Source organism: Ovis canadensis, chromosome 2 (assembly GCF_042477335.2).
Source record: "Ovis canadensis isolate MfBH-ARS-UI-01 breed Bighorn chromosome 2, ARS-UI_OviCan_v2, whole genome shotgun sequence".
In the NCBI taxonomy this organism is placed as follows: Eukaryota; Metazoa; Chordata; class Mammalia; order Artiodactyla; family Bovidae; genus Ovis; species Ovis canadensis.
This window is the reverse complement of record NC_091246.1, coordinates 51,242,958-51,266,732: the sequence shown is the minus strand read 5'-3', so window position 1 is coordinate 51,266,732 and position 23,775 is coordinate 51,242,958. Positions and strand designations below refer to the sequence as shown.

Genomic DNA, 23,775 nt, shown 5'->3' with positions numbered 1-23,775 from the left:
GTCACATGTGCCTTCATCAGAGTCCATGAAGGCTGTCCTTCTCGCTCCCTGCTGTTTCCGGGAAGCACCACGTTTGCAGAATTCCTTCATCTCCTACTTAACATTCCCGTGGAACAGGCTTCCAATCAACAGCTTCTGCTTCTGTAACTGTTTTTAAACAATTACCAGTTCGTGTCATGTTTACACATTTGAAGTTTAGGAAATAAGAGTTTAGAGGAGATCATGTTTTGGTTTCTAACATGGAGATGTACATTTTAATTATAACACAGCTCCCAGCTATGCCCCGGTCATCTGGGGAGCCACTCCATGTTTAAAGACACATTAAAGAACTGTAGTTACAGTCTCGGCAACCACAAACAATGAAAGCTTTCCTAAAACACAGCTACAAGGGCAGGCCTGATCACTATTTGGGACCCGTGGTTTCACTGCAAAGGGCCCCCACCCTCTTAGGGGCTTGTTATCTTTTCTTCCAAGTGATGAGTCAAGGTGATAATTCCCTTCAACCAACACTGCTCGGCAAGCATTGGACCAAAATCAACCTGGGATGTGTGATAGCAAGCAGGCCGCCCTTTTTGGGGGAACAGATACTCAGGGAAGCAGGTCTAGACCTCGACGCCCAGCTGCAAAAAGAGGGAGCCTTCTGAAAGACGGCTGCTTGCAAAGGCATCAGAAGGCTTTGCAAGCAGCCTGACAAGTTCTTATCCAGAGCAGTGACACAGGACTCTGCTCCTCCAACACAAGAAAGGTGCTTCGGGAAGGGGAGTGAGATCCTGACACCAGAAATCGACATGGCAAGTGGGCGAGGGTGAAGGTCTGGACAAAACCACCTGCTTCACCGGTTCATTCTTTCACTTGCTCGCTCTCCCTACAGAGCCCCTGTGTCATTGGTTTATAGAGAAATACTGATCAGTCAAGCCCGGTCCTGGTCCTAAAGAAGCTCACAACCTAAAATACAGTCTTCTCTGGGGTTCTGTGTGTCACCTGCTTGAGTACCACCAGGCGAAGAGGATCACACTTCAGTGGAGAGGCAATGGGGAGCCATCGAAGCCTTCTGAGAAGGCTAAGAGGTGAGCAGAGCCTCAGGGCTGCCCCACCTCACCTTATCCTGTGCCAGGAGGCTGGGCTAGTCAGCCCAGCGGTGTCGTTTCCTCAAGTGTTAGATTGCGTTCTCACTGCTGCCTTGCCACTGCATGCAGGGGGGCACGAACTAAATGATGACAACATATCATATCAACCATGGGTCCTACTGCAAGTGTCATCTGCGGGGTGCCCATGAGCCAGAATCAAATGCTACAGGTGCCAGAGATGGAAACAGGGTCTGGGGAGCACTGTGTGTGCATACTTACATGTACAAATATCCACGCATACACATACATGTACACACACATGCACAGTCATGTGCTCACATGCGAGTCCCTCTAGCAGTCTGGCAGTCCCCCACGCCACTCTGGCCAGTAGGTTTTCTCTGCAGAGGTGGGGTGGGGGTGGAGTGCAGAGGTCCAGAGTATTTCCTATCAAGGGCACACGGGGTGAGTGATAGGTGAAGAGACTCTCAATAAAATGACAGGCAGCAGCCCATGTGACAAGAGATATTCTAGGCTTGCTGAAGACTCTTCTTCCTTTTTCCTGGAACAAAATAAGGCTTAGCACTTGCCTTTGGATTAAGTCTTAGGACCCAGTGAATGAGAGCTGGAGTTGGGGGGTGGAGTCAGAAAGAAAGCCTATTTGAGTGTGTAATAAATTCGAAGAAAAAAGAAATTACAGGAAGAAAAATGAACCAAGTTAAAAATAAGGTAGCTCCAACGTTATTGCTAGACAGAAAATATAACCCCTGTTAGGCAGGGAAGCCAAAGTGGTATGAAAGAGAAAATATAAAGTTTCCACCTAAAAATAACTGGCGGACTAACACAGACTCACCGTTGAGAAATATGGAATTTCTGAAATGAGCCCGAGATTGCAGTCTTACTTGGTAGGGAGGGGTTGCCACCGTCTGGAATTTAAAGTTCTCTTCCAACTATGAAGCTGGCAATAGAGGACGCAGATCAGCTCAAGAGCATTCCTATCTGTTGGCTCAAAGACTCACAGAAAACTCAGATAAGCCGGTGGGCAAGAGGCAGAACTTGGGCTGAAGGTCAAAAGCCTGGCAGAGCTCATGGCCAGTTAGACCCTGGGGTCCTTGCAGCTTCCACATCGGTAAAGTGACTCAACACTAGGTGCTGACTGACCTCGCTTGTTCATTTGTTTACTAAATCACCCCTTTCCATACTGTTCCTTCCTTTTCACATTTTATACTTACATATGGTTGTATAATATCCATACCCAGTATCACAGAGAATAGAAAGCGTCTATGGGATCTGGATGTGACTCTTATATTCAGGCCACTTCCAAGCTGTGTGCCCTGGTGAGTCTTCCAACCTCTCTGGGCCTCCAGCTCCTCAAGAGCCAGAAGATGTCACTCAATCCAATGAGTTACAGGGGAAGAGTACTGCGCATGAAAACAGTGTTGTCTTCTGCCTTCCCTGTCTTCTAGTGTGCTTCAAACCTCGACACTCCTGGAATCAATGCAAATGATTAGCTTCCCACTTCCCCCAATAATGCAGGTGCGTGGTGCACGCATGCTCAGTAGTGTCCGACCCTTTGTGATCACATAGACTGTAGCTCGCCAGCCTTCTCTGTCCATGGGATTTTCCCAGAAAGAATACTGGAGTGGGTTGCCATTCCCTTCTCCAGGGGATCTTCCTGACCCAGGGCTCGAACTTTCATCTCCTACATTTCAGGCAGATTCTTTACTGTCTGAGCCACCGAGGAAGCCCAATAATGCAGGTACTAAACTTTATGAGACCGACCAGTTGTATCCATTTTGGAACCAGACTCAGCAGCCTTAGGTTCAAGACCTGGTTCTGCCATTTATCAGCTCACAGCCTTTGGGGCTCAACTTGCCCCAGTAGAGCCTCAGCATCCTCTGTTGTGGAGCACGGGAAATATTAATATCAACTCCACGAGCTGCTACAAAATAAAACCAGACAAAGGATATAAAGACAGCCTTATAAACCATAAAACTCTATGCAGACGTTACAGATTAGAGCAGCAAATACAGATGTGTGCACACATACACAGCCTTGTTTCTGCCTGACATCTGGTATAAATGACTCGCCATTCCATCAGTTTACATCCACAAGAAGATGTCCCATTTCATTTTTCTTTTGTAATTTCAGCCATGTGCCGGGCCTCTCACTGGTGCTGAACAAACAGAATCAACTTCTACCTCACTATTCAATATTTTCCATTTTTATCCCCCAAAGGAAGACCCCTCCCATGTGTGGCAAGACTCTGAAATGACATTATCTGATTCCAGGGTTCGAAACACGACACATTTTTTGGCCTGGCACCTATCACCGAACAATTCAGAAACACTCTGCGGAAAGGAGTGCCTTGATGTCACAGAGAAAGGCCCCAGTAACTGGAACCGATGCTTTCTTCCTGAGTGTTTCATTAAGTACATCATCTGCTCACGTTTGGCGCTTTTCCACTGGCTAGGAACCTACAAAATCTGATGTGGTGTGACAGCTGAGTTGGTGCTGCCAGACAAGCTTCCTCCCTGGCTCGGAAATGGGGGTGGGGGGCGGCGAGAGGGGAAGGAGTTGGGAGGGGTGGGAGTGGCAGCCATCACGTTACACGCTTGCACTTCAGATTTCTCTCACATCCCGCGGACAGAAGCACCGGCCACATGACCGCTGGGGCTGCACGCTCATCCATCCCGGGGAGACAAAGAGGCCGTGCCTCGCCAGGGATGTCCACGCTCCCGAGGCACTTCTCAACCCCTTCAGGGCAAGCTCTCCTCTGGTGTTTAAACCTGTTGGCCTCTGAGCCCGGTACCTCAACCATCTGCCCACCGCTGACTCTGAAAAGGCTCTGCACTTCAGTCTTCCTGCCAGCTCAGTGGGCTGGCCACTGCATCCTTCAGCCGGTTTGTAAAAACGCTCCCCTGAAGGCAGTGGTCACGGTGTGTTCTGAGCCTGAGGATCGGCCTCAGCAGGGCTTGGGGATCCTGCTGAGGTGCCTTCAGTTACCTAAGTCCATGTTCTGTCACCCAAGTTCATGAAAATCTCATTCATCCTCAGTCAGAGGAAGACTCCCTCCTCCTGGCCTGCTTTCCTCACCGACAAGGTTGGGGACATTAATAGTGGGAGTGACATTGCGGGGGCGGGGGTGGCAAGGAAGGGGGAACAGAGAGACGGGTGCTTGAATTTTTCTCATCTGCTCTATAAGGAAGGTCGCTGCCATAGGACCCTCCACGGCACTCCCTTACATCTGCCAGAAGGAACAGCTCAAGACCAATTACTCTAAGAGCCAAATCATCATCCCAGGCAGACGTTTTTTCAACATCCAACTGGCTCATGTCCAACAAGTCTATACAATAGGTCAAATCATTCTGTTTCCTGGGGGTTTAATTTGCAACTAATTCCTCTTGCAGGGTTCACCAGAAAGCTCCCACTGTTTGAAACAAGATGTGCCGGGTACTTTATGGAGATTGTTCTATGTGGTGCGCAACCTGACATTGCTGTTTTGAAAAATGCCTGAGCTGAAATGACCGCAGCCATTCTGTGTGCCTGCAGCCAGCCATGGTCCATAGGTGGGAGCAGACGCAGGGTGGGCCACCTGTCCACAGGCTTGATTGGCTGGCTCAGTTTTCAGGGGAATCTGAAGCTCACCTCTACCCTCATGCCCTAGAAGAGCTTCCTAGGTTCTTGTCTGCACTGACAGCCTTTGGGCTCAGCTGGGGCTCCCAGCGGAAGTCTGCTAAGGAGGGAGAAGGAACACGTTGGAAGAATAGCCTCACAGGCTAACTCTGCATGGAGAGTCCCTAACCCAGGCCCCGTGGCCTGGCTGTGTGATTACGTGCATAGGTGCCAAGATGGCAGAAACCTGCTTTAAGGACTTTAATAGTGCAGCAGTTCTTTAAAAAATATTGGCAGGTCAGCTAACACTTAGGTGAGAGTCTGAAACATTCATTTCTACAAACACCAGCTGGCTCCCCATCTTCTGAATGCTGGGCACGTCCAGAATCACAAAGTTAGCACATGCACTTTGTGTCAGGCCTGCTCCCTACCCCATGCCCCCCACCAATAATCACCTCTCCTTTCAGCTCCCCGAGGCCTTCCAGACCAAGTTGAGCTCATCTTCTTCAAGTGCTGCCCTTCGATACCTCGGGGAGGCATTCTGCCCCTCTGCTGCCTACTCCAGCACTGATGACTCAGCCTATTCACGCGTCAATCAATGCAAGGCCTCAAGACATTTCTTCCAGTGCTGGTTTTAACTGCCACAGGACTCTGGGTCCCCAACTTCTTATCCTAGACTTAGTTTCCCAACTTGACCTCAGTTTTAGAGCAGAGGCTCAATGGGCTCAATCTGTGTGCCCCAAGGGGCCCACTGACCACCTGGTCCCAGTAGGTGCTCAACTGATACCGGGGAAAGATAAGCTGATGGGTGGGAAGTGGATAAAGGGTGGGTTACAGTTCAATAACTCCCAACAGTCACTAAGGTAAAGCCCAAACCCCTTTCAGGGGCTCAGAAAGCTTCCTGGGGCCTGGCCATCAAGCACCCGCCAGCTGCCCATCTTCCCACATGCTCTCCACAAGCCTTGAAGCTGCAGCCACACCAGCCACTCGGGACTGCTCTCTTCACTCCCAGGGCGGCACAGGCTGTCTCTCCCCCTCTCCCACATAGCACCCACCTCTGAGCTTCCTCAGGGCCCAGCTAAGCACCCATGAAACCACTGGTGGGTCCTCTCCTCCCAGCTGGCTCATCTGTCAAGACTTGGGTCAAGCTTCACCTCTTGGGAAGCCTTTCCTGCCTCTTTCCCTTGGAACCCGAGATATTGTGCCATCTTGGCGAGGACTGCCACCCAACGAAGTGAAGTCCAAGACACGTCGGTGCCTTCCAGGGTCTCATTTATGTCAGTGCTGCAAAATGACTGGTGCAAGGATGAAATGCTCCTGAAGTCCTGCCAGCCCACCCCACCCCCCACCACAGCCATCTTTTTATGGCCGACTCTAGAGGCCCAGAGGGCAATGTCTGATGCCACCCTCCTTTGGCCCCTCTAAGGCCCACAACCCCTCAGGATGGTTTCCGCCTGGTATCCATGCAGCATAACAAAACCAACAGAGTTAGGAGACAGGGAAGCCATCTTGCCACATTTCGCTGGGGCAGAGCTTTTTTCCCTTGTAAAGTGATGCCCCCTGCTCACCTGCCTTCTTGTAAAGGGAAACATGTAGAGGGGATTTAGCGTTCCTCTTGCTCTGAGATCTCACCACTACGGTTTCAAGGCACTAGTGACCAGCAACCGGCTGATCGGAGGGACGAGGAGGCACAAGGGCCAAGGTCAGACCAGACTGTTACCCCACCAGCCTGGACCTCCAGACCACAAACGGCTCCATAAACTGTAAACTTCCCTGAGCCGTAGACACTCTGGAGACCCGTGATATCTCCCCCGGAATAAGGCCAACTGTTTTCTGCATTGCCTGTTTTCATATTCAGGAGAATGTGTGCTCCGACAGCCTCAAAATCATTATTTCTCTGCAAATGTTCATTTTTCAGGGACAAACAGGAGCTCTAAGAACCCAACTGATGATTACGTTTGCGGCCATCACACCAACTTCAAAGGCAAGCCTCAGACGCATGCAGAGGAAAGGCCTGTTTTCATCCCATTTCGACAAGCTCTTCCCGAGTGCAGGGCCCCATGCTAGACTCTGGGGGACGACTCAGGCCTGGTCCAGGCTGCTGGAGGAAAGAAGGGCTCAGTTGAGACCCAGAGCAAGAACAGGAAAGAGGGAGTAGAAGCACTGTGTGAGTCCTGGCTGGGAGGGGGGGTGGGGTGGGGGCGGGGCGGCAGGGAGCCAGGGGTGGCTCCTGGGAGAAGGAGATTAAGGTGAGAACTGATGCAGGAGAGCACAGGTGTTGCCTGGAGTCTGGGGTCCCTGGGAGGGGCTGGGTGCAGAGGAAGGCATGGCTTGAGGAAGACCTGGAAAGCCTGGGTCTGTGGGGCTCAGTCAAAGTGTTTGAACAGGGGAGTAACATCATCAGGCCATGTCCAGGAAAATCATCTGGGGACAGCAAGAAGGAGGGATCTGGGAAGGGTGAGCGGGCAGGCTGGCCTGTGGCCCCTCACTTGATCCTCGACAGGTCCCTCCTCTCCCTGAGAGCTCCCCTGATGTGTGCCCTGGGGACACGCGGGGCCCAGGAGCTCAAATGCCCCTCCTCTTTACTGGATGATGTACGTGCAAAATGACAACCTTTTAAAATGCATATTTTAAAAGATTTTTTTTTTTAAAGTAGGCATGGTGAAATCTGCTCCATTTGGAAGCAGGCCTCTCTGGAAAGACAGCCCCCAGGATCTCTGGTGTGGCTTGAGCTCTGGTTTGCAGGGTGAAACAGGCCGTGCGGAGGTCTGCTGGTGACTGGTGACAGAGAACAAAGGCTGCAGCCCTGCCTGCAGTGCCTGGGAGGGCATCTGTGCGGGGGGTCAAGTGCCGGGGCCAGAGGGCTCTATGGGATTCCACTGTGTCTTATTGCTGCTACTGCCACCACCAATGGAGATTAGCACTTTAATCTTATGACCAGGTCAGAGCTTTGACTTTAGAGATGGGAAAACTGAGGCCCACAGGGGCAGTGCCTTGCCCAAGTTTAAACCAGGAGGTTGTGGAGCTGGAATGAGCTCCGGAGTCCTTCAGCTCACAATCCCCCACCAAACCACAAAATACCCTCTACTCTGGCCCTGTCTAATCCAGTCACTCACAGATTTCTAGCCATAAGGTCACAGCTCTGTGAAACTAACAGGATGAGTCTGCAAGGCTGTTCCCCTGCCACTGACAACTCCCAGAGGAGGGGTTTCTGCTCCTCTCTGCAGCTCCCAGTGCTCAGGACTTGCAGGGAGGGGTGGGGATCGTCAGTAAGATGCCAGAATGGATGTCCATGCCCCTGCAGCAGAGGCAGAAAGAGGAGGCAAGAAGTCAAGGAGCACAATGCTGCTGGCAGACCAGACCTGAGTGCCAGGAATTCAGAGAGACTTCAGGTTAAAGTGAAGCCTCTCAAGCCATGGGACCATCTGTCCCAGAGTCATGGAGCCAGCTATTAAAAGGCAGATCCCTGGGTCCCAGAGAGAGTGTATATTGGTGCAAGGCCTGGAATCTGCATTTGCAACACCCATCTCCCCTGGCTTCCCATGTTGACTATGACACAAACTGACGTTGGAAGGCCCTGAACTCACATCTTCAGGGCGGCCTGCCCCTCATCTTGACCCAGGGTGGCGGGCAGGGTGTTGGACTGACACTCTTCATGTTTCAGAGATCAGCAGAGGTGAGGGGCCTTTTGGCTTCCAGAGGGCATACCTGGGGGCAGAGAGCGTGGGTGGGTGTTCCATGGAGCCTTTCTGTCTCCTGCATGCTCCTGCCCTGGTGGACCTGCTCTGAGGCAAGCAGGATGCTGTCTGCAACATGGGGCTAGCCTGTCATCTCAGGACTCCAGGATGGTTTGTCCTCCAGAGTCACTGCAAGCTGCCCTCATCACACCCCTCTAATGTGCAAGGTACTCTGGACCAGAACGGCTTCTCTTGCCCCCTGAGTGCCCCAGAGCACCAGGGGTGAAGAAGCTCCTGAAATGAATCACGGAAACTGCACTGTGTGTGCGGAAGCCAGGCTTATGGTCAGATACCGGCCTCCAGTCCTGGTTTCCTGTGTGTTTTCAGGAAAGTGCCTTAACCTCTCTGAATATTCATAGCCACACCTACATAACAGGGATAAACACCACAGGTCCCGTCCTGTCTACCTCCCTAGGGTGATATGAGAATCAAAGGAACAAGGATATGTTCAGGTCATCAACACAAGGGCTATTGTAATGTGGTTTTTGCTATTCTTTTTTTAAGCATTAGGAAAAAGGTGTGTTCTTTTCTTCTAATGCTAGAGATCAAGTCAATGCGAGGTAAGTTGGCGTTTTTTTTTCAGCAGCAGGCTTCCACCTGGCTGGCCACTTTCTCCAGGAAAAGAAGCCAGGGGTTCTTGTAGACAACTCTGAATGAGCCTTTCATAATTCTGAAATCCCAAGTGCGTGTGTGCTGTTTATGTCAGTACTTATAAAGGGAAATGGAACCACCCTTGTCAGGAGAGGAGATAATCGTCCAGTATGTCTCCCTGGCAGAGGCACTATCGTGTAATTAAAGATGATAATTATAGCTCCGCGTCTAGTGTCAAACCCGGGGCTCTTTCCAGATGCAACTGCGCCTCTCCTTGCGCTGTGTGAGCAAAAACACACAGGCTGTGGATGGGAGGGCCCAGGCAGCCCTGTACCGGAGCCTTGGGCGGCTCCTGTGCGGCCAGTCCTTCGGAAGGTGTGACCTGGAAACTTTGTCCAGGACAGTGGGGTCCTCTGCAGTCCAGCCTCACTGCAGGATGAGAACAGGTGTCTGGGGACATGGTCCCCAGACCTAAGAGCAGGAAGGAGGGCCGGCTGGCTCCAGAGGGAACCTGGGTTGGTTCCCTTGGAGGGTACATACTCGCTGGCACACAGAGCTCTCCCCTGGTGTCCACCAACAGAGTCCTCCGAACACTGACTTGAGCACTCAGTATCCTCCTCTGTCCATGGGATTCTCCAGGCAAGAATACTGTTGTGGGTTGCCATGCCCTGCTCCAGGGATCGAACCTGGTTCTCCTGCATTGCAGGCAGATTATCTGGGCTTCCCAGGTGGTGCTAGTGGTAAAGAACCCGCCCACCAATGCAGGAGACACAGAGACTCAGGTTTGGTTGGTTTGGTTGTATGGAACCCTTGGGCTTCACAGCCTCCCCAGGACCTGGTGCCCACAGCTTGGAGTCCATTGGAAGTAGCGCTTCATCTGAAATCTGCTATCCATTTCTAGCTGACTATGACCTGAACTCTGTGTGGTGTTATTGGAGACCGAGGTGACTCCTTGGTCTCAGCCTCAGAAAGAGAGTCTGCCCTTCTCCTGGGAATGTTCAGGACTGAGGCAGGGTAAGGGGCTGGGGCCCAGAGGGCAGCCGGGAACTTTCCATTTGCACTGGGAGCTTCGGGATTTACAGCAAATCTTTGTCCAGATGAAAATTAGTTTCAAGTCTAGGGGGTACACAGGCTGCGTGTATTAATAACAAACAAGCCCTTCCTCCTAATTTCTGGGTGCAAATTATGAAAATCGTAAAAACATCGCCTAGTTTCCTTTGAGGCTCAATTCAACAAGATTCCTTTGCATGAAAGCCTAGGCAAAGCTTTGGTAGAGGTGGGTTGCTGAGCTGGGGTTGAAGGCTGGGGTTGAAGGTTGCTGGTGGGTTGAAGGCGGGGTAGAGGTTGGGGAGCCAAGAGCTGGGGCGACTGCCTTGGGTGGGTGTCTTTCACAATTCAGAGACCTCCCTGCTGCCTGTGGGCCAGTCCTGCAGCTCCTCCTTCCAGGCCTCCCTGGCGCAGGGCTCAGCCACGTCCCCGCTGCCTCTGCTCCCACCACGCTTCTCAGCCCAGCCACCAGGTAGGGGAGTCTGTCCTAACCCATGCCACCCCCCAGCCCAAGCAGACCAGTCCATGCCCTCCTCTGCAGTCACCAGGAACGCACTTCTATGCCCACATCTGACATCCTCAACCCCTGACGCAGTTCCATGGCACGGGCCACCTCCCCCTGGAATGGCCTTCCAGGGGGCAGGCCCAGGTGCGTCCAAACTCCCAGCACCACAGGAGCTCCACAGGTGCTGGGCAAAACCCTCTCCTCAGCTTTACCCTGAAGGGTGGGGCTGCCCCTCCTCTACTTTATGGGGGCTGACACCACCGGCCCTACCCTCCAACCAACCCTCCCCCTCCCCCCATGAGCAGCTGGGCCAGCACTAACTCTTTGCCTAGCAGACTGTCCGCAGAAGCAGCTCTGAGCTAGGGAGTGGGAATAAAGCCCTGGAAGAGGCCAGGGAAGGCGGGGGCGGGGCTGGGGGGTGGGGGTTGGAGTCGTCCACTGGCTGTTTTTCAGCTCTGCTGGCTGGCGCGGTTGTGTCTGGAGCACTGCATCTCCTGCTTTCAGCTTTAGGCTCCTTGTCACTGAGGGGGGTGGGAACTGACCCCCACAGATCCATCCAGTCTGACCTGACAACTGTCCATCCCTCTCCATCAGTCTCAGCCCAGGGTCCTCCCCCTGTCCCCCACGGCTGCCTGGCCTCTGGAACACAACTCCCAGGATGCCAGAAATCTCCCTCATGGCCCCTGGTAGTTACTCAAGGTTTTGTTTCTGGGCTTCCTAGCCAGTAAAATGGAAACAGCCCCAGGTACTGCCTCCCTGGGCCTTAGAGAGGGTGAGGAGGGTGCTCTGCAGGACAAGGTTCCTGATGGAAGGCTGACCGGTCAGTTCTGAATTAGAAAGAAGCTGGTGGGTGGGATGGGAGGGCTTCAGGGGAGGGCGACCCTGAGCTGGCAGGCTGGGCTGGAGTCAGAAGGTGAGGCAGAGCATGAGCAAAGCACCGAGTTAGAGTTGGAGCCCAGTGAAGAAAAGACGGACAGGAGCAGACTCTCCCCCACCTGGCACTGTGCCAGGCCCGCTGGCTGGCAGGGTCGGGTGGGTGAGGCCAAAGATGTCCCTGCTTCGGCAAGCAGGATGCTGGTGCTGAAGAAAGGTGTGAGGAAGGCTGGTCATGTGAGGGAAACCAGGGTTCAGACACTTGGGTGCCCAGCTAGACAGGGAGGGAGAGGGGCAGCTGGTGACACCCTGAGCCAAGGGCAGTGCAGACTGAAAGGGCTTCCAATCTGGAGGGCACTGCGGTCGGGGCCTGGGGACACAAGTGTCTGTGCTGGTCCCTGCATGGAGACCCAAGGCTTGGGAGTGAACCCACAGAGGCACAGGCAGCGGGCTGAGCCCGGGACTCAGTGACCAGGACCAAGGGGTGAGCTGGCCAGGGCGTGAGACCCAGCTCTGGACCTGGAAGCCTATAACCTTGGAGGGAGCATTTACCAATTGTTTCACAACATTCCACCCGAACCAGCACATTCTGACCTGGGGACATTCTTCAACAGAAAGTTCCAGGCCAGTATCTCAAGCACTGGGTGCCAATAGTCTGACAGCAAGGCTTCCAAGCCCTGTGGTCCCTGTGGTCCCTGCCCTCCAAGGGCCCCCAACCCAGCAGATAAATTACAAAGCAATGTGTTAAGCTCTGTATCAGCAAGATTGCACAGAGTGATTGTGGAGCCCACGGAGGGGCTCGGGCCCCGGGAGGTGACCCCTTCTCCAGTACATCACTTTTCAGGCCGCCAGGTACAATTAGAAGCATGCATTCTGGAAGGGAGGGAAATGAGACATTTTATTTATTTGTGCTCACACTGCCAGTTTCAGAAAAGGACCAAAAAGGAGGCAAAGTACCATGAAAACACATAGACCAAGCTAGGTGAGAGCTGAAAGGCAGGCTTCCCCAGGAGGAGAAGAGTGACGAGGTGGAGGAGGAATAGATCTCAGGCACCTGCCAAGCTGTCCCACAGACAGAAAGTTTGCATCAAAAAAAAAAAGCAAACCCACTGTTACTCAGCATCCTTCCCTTGAGCGGCCAGGCACTGACCCCGCAGGGAGAGGGGGCCTGGAATTGGGCACAATTCCAGGGAGCTTCCATGACTCAGCTTTCCCATCTGCAAGATGGAAATAATGGCACTGCTTCCTCCCGGGTGCCCTAAGGAGATTCTCGGCATAAACTGTAAAAGAGCCCTTTAAATACAGTGCTCTGTCATTGTTACAAACTTGCAGAAAGCCAAGCTGAGCCCTAGTTAGAGGAGGGTATGAATTAATTAGTCAAATAATAGGGTGTCAGGGCAAATCACTAATCTCCCTCTTCAGGCTGCTGGAGGGGCAGAAGCTCCGGTGGGCAGTCTCCCTGCGTAGGCCCTGTCAAGCAGCTCCAAACACATGGAACGCAAAGGTGCCACGTCTGAACCCACCGAATCCTCCCCGGAGAAACTTCCTCCCCTTCTCGGATACGACACGCCCCATTGGGTAACTGACACGCTCATCCTCCCACTCCCTAAGATCACAGCTCCTCCCTCCCTCTCACCCACTGCACCCGACGGGCAAGCTCTTCTATCCCACCCACCTGCTCCCACCCACAGCACCCCACAGCCCCGGCCCTGGCTCGGGCCTCAGCCCCCTGGCCTGGATGACTGTCGCAGCCACAGGACCAAAGAACCAGTCGCCCTGCCTCTTGCTTCTCTTTGCTCTAATCCATCCTACACACCCAGGCGGCGTGACTTCCTAAACAGCTTCCTAACCTGCCCAGGATGGGTGGTGTTTCCCCACAGCCTCCGTGCTCTGCCCACACCCGAGGTACGCTGCTGGGTGGATAGGGGATGCAGGAGCTTTGCTGCCAGCTGCCCGGAGTCTACTTCTGGATAGCATTCCCATCAGTCTCCATGCCTTCAGATCTCTTAATGTCTCTCTGGAATTCAAAAGGGCAAGAGGCAGGGGTGGGGAGGTGAGCTCCTTAATTTCACATTCCCATTCCTTCATTTCCACCTTTGGGAGGATGCCCGTTTCTCTCACAGCTGCCAGGAGACAGAGAGGAATTAGGTGCTGCGTTCCTGGGGTCTGGAACCTCACACCTATGAGGCTGGTGCCAGCACACAGGATGGGGCTTGCTGCTCTGGGAAAATTCATGACATCCCCTAGAGTTCGTGCTCCTGCCCTGAGGCCAAGAAGAGAGAGGAACACAGCAGCCAGCCCCTGAGCCAGACCTGTGCCCTTCTAACCCCAAAGACAGCACTGAGACCATCCTGCCTCCTGAAGGCGGCCAGGGCTCTGGGGACAAGTCTCCATTCTGCCCTTGACTTTGAGAAAGCCGTTGAGCTGCAGTGCCCAGAGGCCGCAGAGTGTCTGCGAAACAGACCTCCCAGGACCAGAGTTCCCAGAAATGAGTTTATGGGAATCACGGTTATGTAACACTCCCCTTTGATCCTGCACCCAGAGCGAAAGCTTCACAAGAACAGGGACTCGGCTTGTTCACTGCTCAACCCCTAGAGCACAGAACGGTGCCAACGCACAGTGGGTGCCTGCAAACATCCATCCAATGAACACACGCATTGCACATGGCTCCCTGACTCAGCCCTTGTGACTTCAGACAGCGGTTTCTCGGCAAAATAGAAAAAGTTGTTTATAGCAAGTAGCTGTTTACTGTTTGCTTTCTTTTCATTCATTGATTCTTCACCTAGACTTGTTCCTGGGCTCATTCATTCACCTGGCAAATAGGCACCGGGCCCAGAGGAGATGTGAGGATGGGTAACACCTAGTCCTCACCTTGAAAGAGCTCTCAGCCAGGGAGGGAGCAGAGGGAGGAGACACCACCAGAGACCCCTGGGCGCCCCGCAGCACGGACACAGAACTGATCTCCAGGACAGAACAAGGCACCAAGCGTCTCCTGCCCGACTCCCACCCAAGGTCAAGCCAGCTCCTTCTCTGCCTCCCCACCAACTCAGCAACTGGTTAAACTGGGACTTCCAGATCTGTCACCCTTCAAGGAGGATGTGATGTCTCTGGGCTCCTGAGGGGGCCCCAGCATGTCTGTCACCCAGCCCCTGGTCCCTGGAATTAATTAACAGCCTTACACATTCAATAACTATTTACTGAGTCCCGACTTGGTGCCACATACAACTTTAGCTACTGAGGTTACAGCAGGAACATAGCGGACATTTCTGCCCTTGTGAAACCCACATCTTAGTGGCAGACAGACTATAAATGGACGAAGTGTGTTAAACAGTGAGCGGAGTTACGGAACAAAGTCAAGCAGAGAAGGAGAGGCAAGAGATGTTGCAGATGGGTTGAAATTTAAGGTAAGGGGCCAGGGAAGGCCTCAACGGGAAGAGAGTTTCAAGTCAAGATGTCAAATGTGGCTCTGCTTAGCAGCCCCTCGCCGTGCAGCCCACCCTGGTCTTCAGGAGCCCTTCCCACCCCTTCCTCTGTTCTCTTTTCAGTGTTCTCTTTTCAGTACTACGGCACCAGTGTTTGAGTCCTTGTCAAGCTCCCCATGCAACCAGGGGCCCCTGGAGGGCAGGGGCTGGGGTCTGGCACACAGCAGGAACGCCATCAGTGACTGTCAGCTGTCCATGGCCTGTCCCAATCCTGTCGCAACTTTCCTGAAAAGCTGAACATGCTCAATGTCAAGGATCAAAAGGGCAAGGGGCACGCAGGGTAAGAGAAGAGGAAGTGACTGCCAGTGTGGGCCTGCTGGTCACCATGGGAACCTGGACTTCCTGCTGTCCTCCTCAGCAGCTCCTCTCCCCACCTGGCCTTCCCAGTCCTGGAGCTCAGCAGGTAAGCACCACTGGGTGTGTGTGAGCTGTGCTGTTTCTCAAGAACATGAAAGTCATTGGGTGACTAATCCAAAATCTATTTACACTTGATTATCTCCTTCCTGTCTGGTAGGTAAGTCATTCTGGTAAATGATAGACCAGCCAGGGAACTCTACACAGTCCATGACCAAGCCTTCTATCTGTCAGGCAGGAGAGTGCCTGGGCAGGTTTCCAAACATTTCGAAACCAGGGCAGGAGCCCTGTGTTAGAAGTCGGGAGACCTGCTCTGTGGCTTGTGGCTGTGTGACTCTGGCCAGCTTGTGCCCCTCTCTGGGCCCCACGTGGAAAGAGGATGCTCAGCAGGAAGACTGCTCTTTAAGGGCAGCTCAACCTACCATCCCCCAGCCGCTGGAGACCTGTGACCCTCCCCCTCCCCAGGACAGGCTGGAGCCTGAGGCAACTAGGAGAGCAGGCAGGCTGGAAAGGAGCATGAGGCTTGCACAGGGTGAGGGGAATGAAGGGTGCGGAGACTGTTCGGATAGCTGGGCTGTGGAGGAGGCCAGGTGAGAAGGAGAGACAAGTGCACAGATATCCTGGGAGCGGGGTCCACGGGTGCTGCAGAGCTAGGAAGGGCCAGGCTCAGGAGCCCAGACAGAAAGGCCCTTTACTTGCCCACTACTAAAAGGACAGGAAAATAGTGGCTATTATATGGAGAATAGATAAACAACAAGGTCCTACTGTATAGCGCAGGGAACTGTATTCACTACCTTGTGATAAACCATAATGGAAAAGAATATTTAAAAAAGAATGTATAGGTGTGTATAACTGAATCACTTTGCTGTGCAGCAGAACTTAACACATTGTAAATCAACTATACTTCAATTGAAAAAAAAAAAAAAAAGGATTGCCTCAAGTGAGAGGGCAGGGACAACAGTGAACATATAAGGAGGGCAGAAATCTCAGGCAGGAGGCGGTCCCTCTCTCTGAAGGCCAGGCAAGACTTAGAGGGCACCTTCTCTGAGAAGCATTTGCCAGTGTCTGGGGATTTCATTCTGGGATTCAAGAATAGCAGCTCCAGGAATGGCATCTGGAGGTGGCCGTCGTGAGGGTGGAGACTTGAAGCTCCTGGGACGGTGCCATGCCAGCTCTTCTTCACAACCTGGCAAGACCTGGGCTGCTGCTATGAGGGGGGCAGTGGCGGCGGGGTGGGGTGGGGGTGTCAGGCCTGTCCAGAGAAGCCCAATGTGACCACAGAGGCAAGAAACCTAAGGGTTTACAACAACCCTCCTCGAGCCCAGGGAAGAAGGCAGAATCTGGTTTTTCAGATGAGGCAACTGAGGCCCAGAGAGGGGAAGCAACCTGCCTCAGGTCACACAGTAGACCAGAGCAGAGCCAGGGCTGGAGTCCACATTCCTGCCTCCTTCCTCCAGAAACAGGCCACCACTGGAATACTGAGACTTGAAAGTGGTACACAACCACCATTCTCTCAGAAAGCACATTGCCAGTAGAGGAGGCCATGCCAGAGGATAAGAAGATATGAAAGGATGCCCCCACCCGCACCTCCACCTTTAAAATCAGTGGCCTCCCTGGCAGTCCTGGGGCCAGACTCCCACACTTCCATGGCAGGGGGCACGGGTTCCATCCCTGGTCCGGAATGCCATGGCCCAAAACAATAGCAATCAAATCAAATCAGTAACTGGCTTTACCTGGAGAGTGCCCATGAGCACATGGAGTTTAAAAGGGCACAAGGCAAGTCGTGAGCACCAGGGCTCTGTGTGAAATGGTTTAATTTCCTCTTATTATGCTATAAAGTTGATTTTATAATAAAAACATGCTAAGGACTTTTTAATGTATAATTGCTTACATATTAAAAATTATATGAAATGCTTGCAGCTAATGCTTATATGATTCATCCTGTGAGATGACACTTTGAACAATTTTATATAGGATGGGGGGTGGCTGGGGGGAGTCACACCTCAAAATGAGGCCTAAGTAACTATAAAATTCCCAGTTATTTTTGCAGACCCTCTGGGAGTCCAGGACAGATGTGAGTGCATTTTAGCTAAAGGCAGGGGCTCCAGAGGGTGCTGCTTTTCCTGGTTCTGTTGCTTCCTTAACCTTTCTGAGACTTAGTGTTCTCATCTGTAAAATGGGGATGATAGTAGTACTTAAACCTCATAGGTTCCTTGGGAGGGCTAAATGAGCACATCAGGGAAAGGGTTTGGAGCAGTGCCTGACACAGAGGAAAGCCCTCTAAAAACACAAACTACCACCTTCCTTGTCACCACCATCACCATGGGGCACCTCTGGGAATTCCTGGGGTTGAAGGCCTGGGGAGGAAGGATCCCAGGTGAGAAATATTCTGTGCCTTTAGGCTAACAAGGGCCTGATGATCTGATCCGCCTTTACATGCTCTTGCCCCATGCTTTTCCTATCAGGATCCTATCAGAAGCCTCATCTCCTGCCACTCCTCTCGGGCAGAGAGTTCCCACACCTCCATGCCTTTGTTCAAGCTCTTCCTTCTGCCTGGCTGCCAGGCCCAGCTCCCACACCCACCACTCTCACCTCCCACCCAACTGGGATGGCCCAACCGGAAGCTGCTGTCTCTGCTCTGAACTCCTGGAGGTTTACTGCTCACCTCCACACACCAACCAGCCCCCGGGTCCATGTCTGTCTCCGTGCTTCTCTGATATTCCCAGAGGCAGAAGCAGTATTTGCCTAGGCTGCATGGTCCAGATGCCAGCACAGCAGGGCTTGGCAAGGGCTCCGGATACCAAGGGTACTGCCGAGGACCTGAGAACCAGCTGCTCCAGCGTCCTGCTTGTTTGGCCACCCACCTCCAAATGGGTTGGAGTTAGAAATGCAACCTGCTCCAGCATTCTTGCCTGGGAAATCCCATAACAGAGAAGCTTGGCGGGCTACGGTCCACAGCATCGCAGAATCGGACATGACTGAGCAACTGAGTATGCATGCATGCACTCCAAATGCGCAGGGCCCCGATGGGGACTGGTCAGAGAATTCAGCAGCACAGAAAACCACATGAAGGACCAAACAGCCCCTCTGCCCCCAATATCAACAATCTCAAGCACAAGTACGAAGTTTGTTCCTCCACCCAAGACTCATATCAGTGTTACATGCCTTGTTTTACAATGCGACCCCCAACATGCTAAGTACCCTGGCCCACACAGTCACCTCAGTGGGTCTGACTCAGCCCAACAGCCTTCCCTCTGCATCAGTAGGTGTCTCTGTGCATCTGGAGCTCTCAATTCCCAGCATCAAGCCTCAGGGAAGGAGTGAACGGGCTGCAAAGCAGGGCTTTGGAGAGAGGTGGCCTGATTCTACCAGCTCAGTGGGAGCTGGGAGACACTAAAGGGGCAGGATGGACATCAAGAGGTGGTATGATCCTTCCTCTTCTGTGCATGCACGGAAAAGGTCAAGACCAGAACCTGACCTCAAGGGATGGGCCAAGGAAGAAGGAAAGGGGAACCAGGACTGAACAGTTGCTGTGAGTTAGGCTGGCACTGAGAAAGGAAGATGCCAGCCCTAACCAGATCCTCTCCTATTCAGAGCTGGTCTCCGGTGCTCCTTTTGTGGGACTGGTCCGAGGTGTCTAATGACAGGGCAGGGCACAGTGAATCAGGACACCCTGGAGCTCAGGCCTGGCACAGACCTAAGAGTAGCTTGAATCAGCCACACATTTGAGACTTCACTACTTTTGTGTCATCTCCCAGTGCTGGTTGTCTTGCCTCTGCTTGGATGAGTCTAGGGATGGGCAACTCAGTACTTCACAAAGTAGCTTCATATTTAACCAGAATGTTTAAAAAAAATCTCAAAAGGACCATGACCTTTTTGAGCTTCAGTTTCCCCACCTATAAAAAGGAAAGCTGGGGCTGGGTCACTAGCTTTCCAACTGGGTTCCATAGAGCCCTAGGTGTTAACTCCTTAACACCTGGGTGTTATCTCCAGAGCTGCTGTTGGGGTGAGAGAGGTGATCAGGACAAAAAGTGAGGTCCAGGCATACATGGGTTCTGAGGCTCCATGGAGACCTGAGTCTCCATTTTTGGAGCCACAACCTAAATCCTGTGGACGACACTAAGGGGAGCCAATGGGAGAGGGTAAGCTGAAGCAGACCAGAGGGAAGCGGGTGAGAGGAGCCCCTGGAAAAACAGGCATGCTTCTCCACGCACTCCATCCTAGCTACAGCCAGTGGGGTGGCCTGAGTTCTCTGTTCACCAAATCATACCTCCCACAAGCTCTCTACCGCTTGCTGCACAGTGCCAAGACTGTGGAGAACAAAACCTTGCCAGTTAATCACAGGCCCCCTACTCCACATGGGCCATGAGGAGGAGGCTGAAAATCAAGCTGGATAGACCATGGGAAGAAGTCCTATGTAACTGTTAAACAGGGTGTTGGCAGACAGCACCCCCAACTGACTACCTGGCTATGTTGCCTTGGAGCAATTACTAAATATCTCTATGCCTTAGTTTATCAGGGCAATGGGCACCTACACTGCAAAGAGTGATGGTGAAGATCCAGCGAGAATTCACACCAAGTGCTGTAAACAAGTATGAGAGAGCTTGGCAATGGCCTCCACTGCTGCTGCTGTTATTACTGACCTATCCTTCCTTAAACCGGGAAAAACAAGAGCCACAGAATGTGCTACCCAGGATCAAAACAGCTAGTTCACAGCCAAAAGCAGCTACAAGTACTACTGACTGTCCACTCTAAGGCACCTGCTTCTCAGTGAGAAACTGAGGCCCACTTGGTGGCAAGTGACCATCCCAGACCTGCTTGACATCAGCCTGGTCTCTTTTCAGACCAGTATAGAGAGGCATGCCATCTCAGGCACAGAGGCCGTGCTCATCCCAGGAGCATTATTCTTACATACCAGAGAGACCTGCCCCGTTACTAGAAGCTACGTGCACTCACACACATAAATGTTACAGCACCAAAAAAAGAAAGGTCACCCAAAAAGGTTGAACGTAAACTTGTTCTGTGCCGCCCCTTGCTCGGCTGCCATCCCTGGCACCCACCTCTGTCACCTCCCCTCAAATGCGAGCTTCACGGCAGCTCAATGAGCTACTTCCTGGAACACTTACGCGGTGCTGGCTAACCCAGCCCCCAGCCCCGCCATCAGTCACTGCGGCGATGGTGATGTTACACACGAAGAATTCCAAGTCAAAGAGAGCCACTGCAAGGTCATTACACCCAGAAAACGTCCAGTTTAATCACCTATTTCCTTAAAAACATAAAAACGTGGGTAAATTTGAGCATAGTCTCCAAGGTACAAAGAAAGCACGGAGCAGAAAATAGAAGGATGCTCCTTTGGAGAGAGAATGCCTGAGATCTGAACAGGTTTCTGGTAAACTCAAACTGCCCTGCGTTGGGCCTGGCCCCTGCGGGTGTGTCTCATTAAAAAGCCAAAGTCCCTCAGGACAGTTCCACCCGGCAAATCAGCTCCTCACCGCTGCAGTCCACGGCAGCACCCAGGAGGAGCCCAGCTCCACTCCAAAGACGCTGAGCAATTGCAAACTCTCCCCAAAGTCTGGCTCGCCACACATGCTCCCACCCACCCCTGTCAGCTCCCCGCCCCCATGTTCTGAAGATGCAAGTCTGGATCTGTAATGCCTTCTCCCTTTTTTGCTGGTGGGACCCCAGGGAAGTGATTTGTCCAGAGTTTCCATCACCTGTGAAATGAGACAATACCTCCTTTGCAAGGACATGGTGAGGCTTAATAAGCATGTATGTCAGAGTGCCCACAGAGGCTGCTCTGCCAAGAGAGACCAGGAAGATGGGAGAGGGCCTAAGAGGTGGCCCTCAGGAGTCTGACCAGTTGCTTCCTGCCTCAGCCCTTCACAAAGCAGCCAGGTGTTCTGGAGCCTACACAGGTAGCCAGAGTATTGCTTTCTGTGAGCAGGGAAGAACATGAGGCAGAGTCCTGGAAGCAGGGCCTGGACTCATACCCAGACTCTTCAGCAATTATCCTAGAGGGTCTCCGCATCCCGAGAGCAAACATTTAACACAGGCCCAGCGTGTGCTAAGAGCTCAGTAACTGGTGCTTTCTTTCCCTTTCTCCTCCTCCTCCTTCTTCTCTTCAATATGTTCTTTTATTTTTTATTTTACTTTTTGGCCACACCAGATGCAGGATCTTAGTTCCCCAATCAGCAGAAGCACAGAGTCTTAACCATCGGACTGCTAGGGAGGTCCCTCCCTTCCTCCTTTAAATTCAGAAGGAATCAGGAGAACGTGCTCAGAAACATGAACACCAAATAAACAATAAGAGGGTCACAGAAGGAGGCACCTGAACCCCAAACCCTGAGACATACAGGGCACCAACTCAACAGGCTCAGAATTCAAGGCCACCATTCAGGAGGATGATCCAGGCAGGGAAGAACACTTATGGGTTGGCCTGCTCTGCCCCTGCTCATATCACTGTCTTGCTCAGAGTCAAAGCAGGCCAACCCACAAGTGTTCTTCCATGCCTGGACCATCCTCCTGAGCAAGGGGGATCCTCATGGAGGGGTTCTCCCCTGCTTGTGATCTCCCTACCACCCACCCATGCCTGGGATCTGTCAAGATGGCTGCTATCTGATATCTGTTCACTCTTTAAAGATGCTCTGGAGCTTCCCTGGTGATCCAGTGGCTATGATTCTGTGCTCCTCAAGGCAGGCGGCCCAGTTCGATCCTTGATCTGGGAACTAGATCCCACATGCTGCAACTAACGATCTTGCATGCCGCAACAAAGACAGAAGATCCTGCATGCCACAATTAAGACCCAGTGCTGCCAAATAAATTTTTCTTTTTTTTAAGATGTTCCAAGTATTATTCTGGTGAAAACAGACCCCCCAGGATACCACATACCCGGCCACATTCTCCTGGGCCCCACACTGCTGCTCTGACCGGTTTCATCATCAAGGGCCAATAGGAAAACAGTTATAGGAGAAAAGTCTCTGTGTTTCCTATAAACCTGCCACAAAGACCATGGTGCTTTAAGCTGCTTCCTGTCCTAAAACAAAGATTTTCTTGGATGGGGGCAGGGATAACTTTGTCCCTAAAGACCTAGTCTGCCCCCTTCTACTAAGTAATAAAAGCAAGGTAACCCCGCCTGTTTCTCTTATTGCCCTGGTTGCTAGGAAGCTCCAAGCTTTCCATCTCAAAAGCTGTATCTTTTTTAAATTAGAAATTCCTAAGAGAAACTCCCCTCACCTCCCCACTTACTTCTTAGTCCCTCTCTTGATGAACTGAATTTAGTACCCTACTATCTCTGGACAGTCACTGTGCCCTGCCGGGTTCTTCCTGAGGTCAGTGAAACCTGAACAGATAACCTGTGGTAAAGATTCAACACACTGCCATCCCCCCAACCACCACCTCCAAAGTACACACCTTCCCCTGCAGAGGCTGCGGATGACCACGTGACCCATCCACCTACCCGCGGAGTTGCAAGTGCCTGTGCTTACCAGTCATGATCCTCTGGGCCTCATAGGGCTCCATGTAGCCTGTGCTCTCTCCCTTTCCTGCTTTGCTTTTGAGATCATTCTTGGCATCAAAGGGATCCGAGTAGTCATCAGCGATGGTCACCTGTAGGGAAGATGGCAAGGATGTGAGTCCACCTGGGGCTTTCTACTTCACTTCTGTTCACAGCCAGGCTTTGCTCCAACAAATATAAACTGAGTCTGTGCCAGGTGGGCAAGGAAGGGGAGGTGGAGGCAGGAGTCTGAACTGGTGCCCACCAGCAGGGAGCTCTGATTCTTGCAGGGGTAACAGGGAACCCACATTGCCGTGCTCCATCCTAAGGGAGGTTCCTGGGCCTGCACGGGCAGGATGGCTGCTCCAGGCACAGTGAAGTGAGAACAGAAGCACAGAGGCAAGAATCTGGAGGGCGTCTTCAGGGGATGTGACTTGCTTAGTGTAATGGAATGAATGGAAAGGGAGGAAAGTTGGAAAGGAGCTCGCAGAAAGCCCAGAAATGCTGACATGCTCCTGGTATTGGCTGAGGCATAGAAGAGTTTGTCTCGAGATAATTATGTCCAGCGTTCCACTTTCCCAAATCTGGAACACAACCATGCCTTGGGTAATCAGACAACAATTCAGTGAGATCAACGCTCTGCAAAGATGACTGAGGCCCCAGCCAGGCCCAGTGGAAAACACAAGAGCAGCTCGGGGATGGCCAGACAGACTGCTAAGGGCAGCAAGGGCCTTGGAAGCCACACATCAGAAGACTCTCCTGTGACAGATGCGGAAACTGAGGTCTAAAGCGGGCGGGGGCTGAACCGAGACCCTTGGCTGGCTCCTCTGCCTCCTTCCTGGACTCCTCATTTGTCTGTATTCCAGAAAACAACAAAAGTTCCACAACAAACAGCAGTCACCTGGGGCTAGGTGGTGGGGGCAGCCAGGGGAGTCCCCTGAGACCATAAAAAAAATCTGAGTTTTGAATACTTCAAAGCTTTCTCTTTTCCCAGGAGAAAGGTAAAAATTCCCAG

The 23,775-nt window shown here is 52.4% G+C and overlaps 1 protein-coding gene across 1 annotated transcript in view; it reads right to left on the bottom strand.

Moving 5' to 3' along the window:
- SHB (SH2 domain containing adaptor protein B) overlaps positions 1 to 23,775 on the bottom strand; it is a 134,910-nt gene that overhangs the window by 62,075 nt on the left and 49,060 nt on the right. Inside the window, exon 2 of the mRNA XM_069576129.1 lies at positions 22,753 to 22,873. Within this exon, the coding sequence (XP_069432230.1) occupies positions 22,753 to 22,873 (121 nt within the window). The remainder of the gene's footprint in view (positions 1 to 22,752; positions 22,874 to 23,775) is intronic.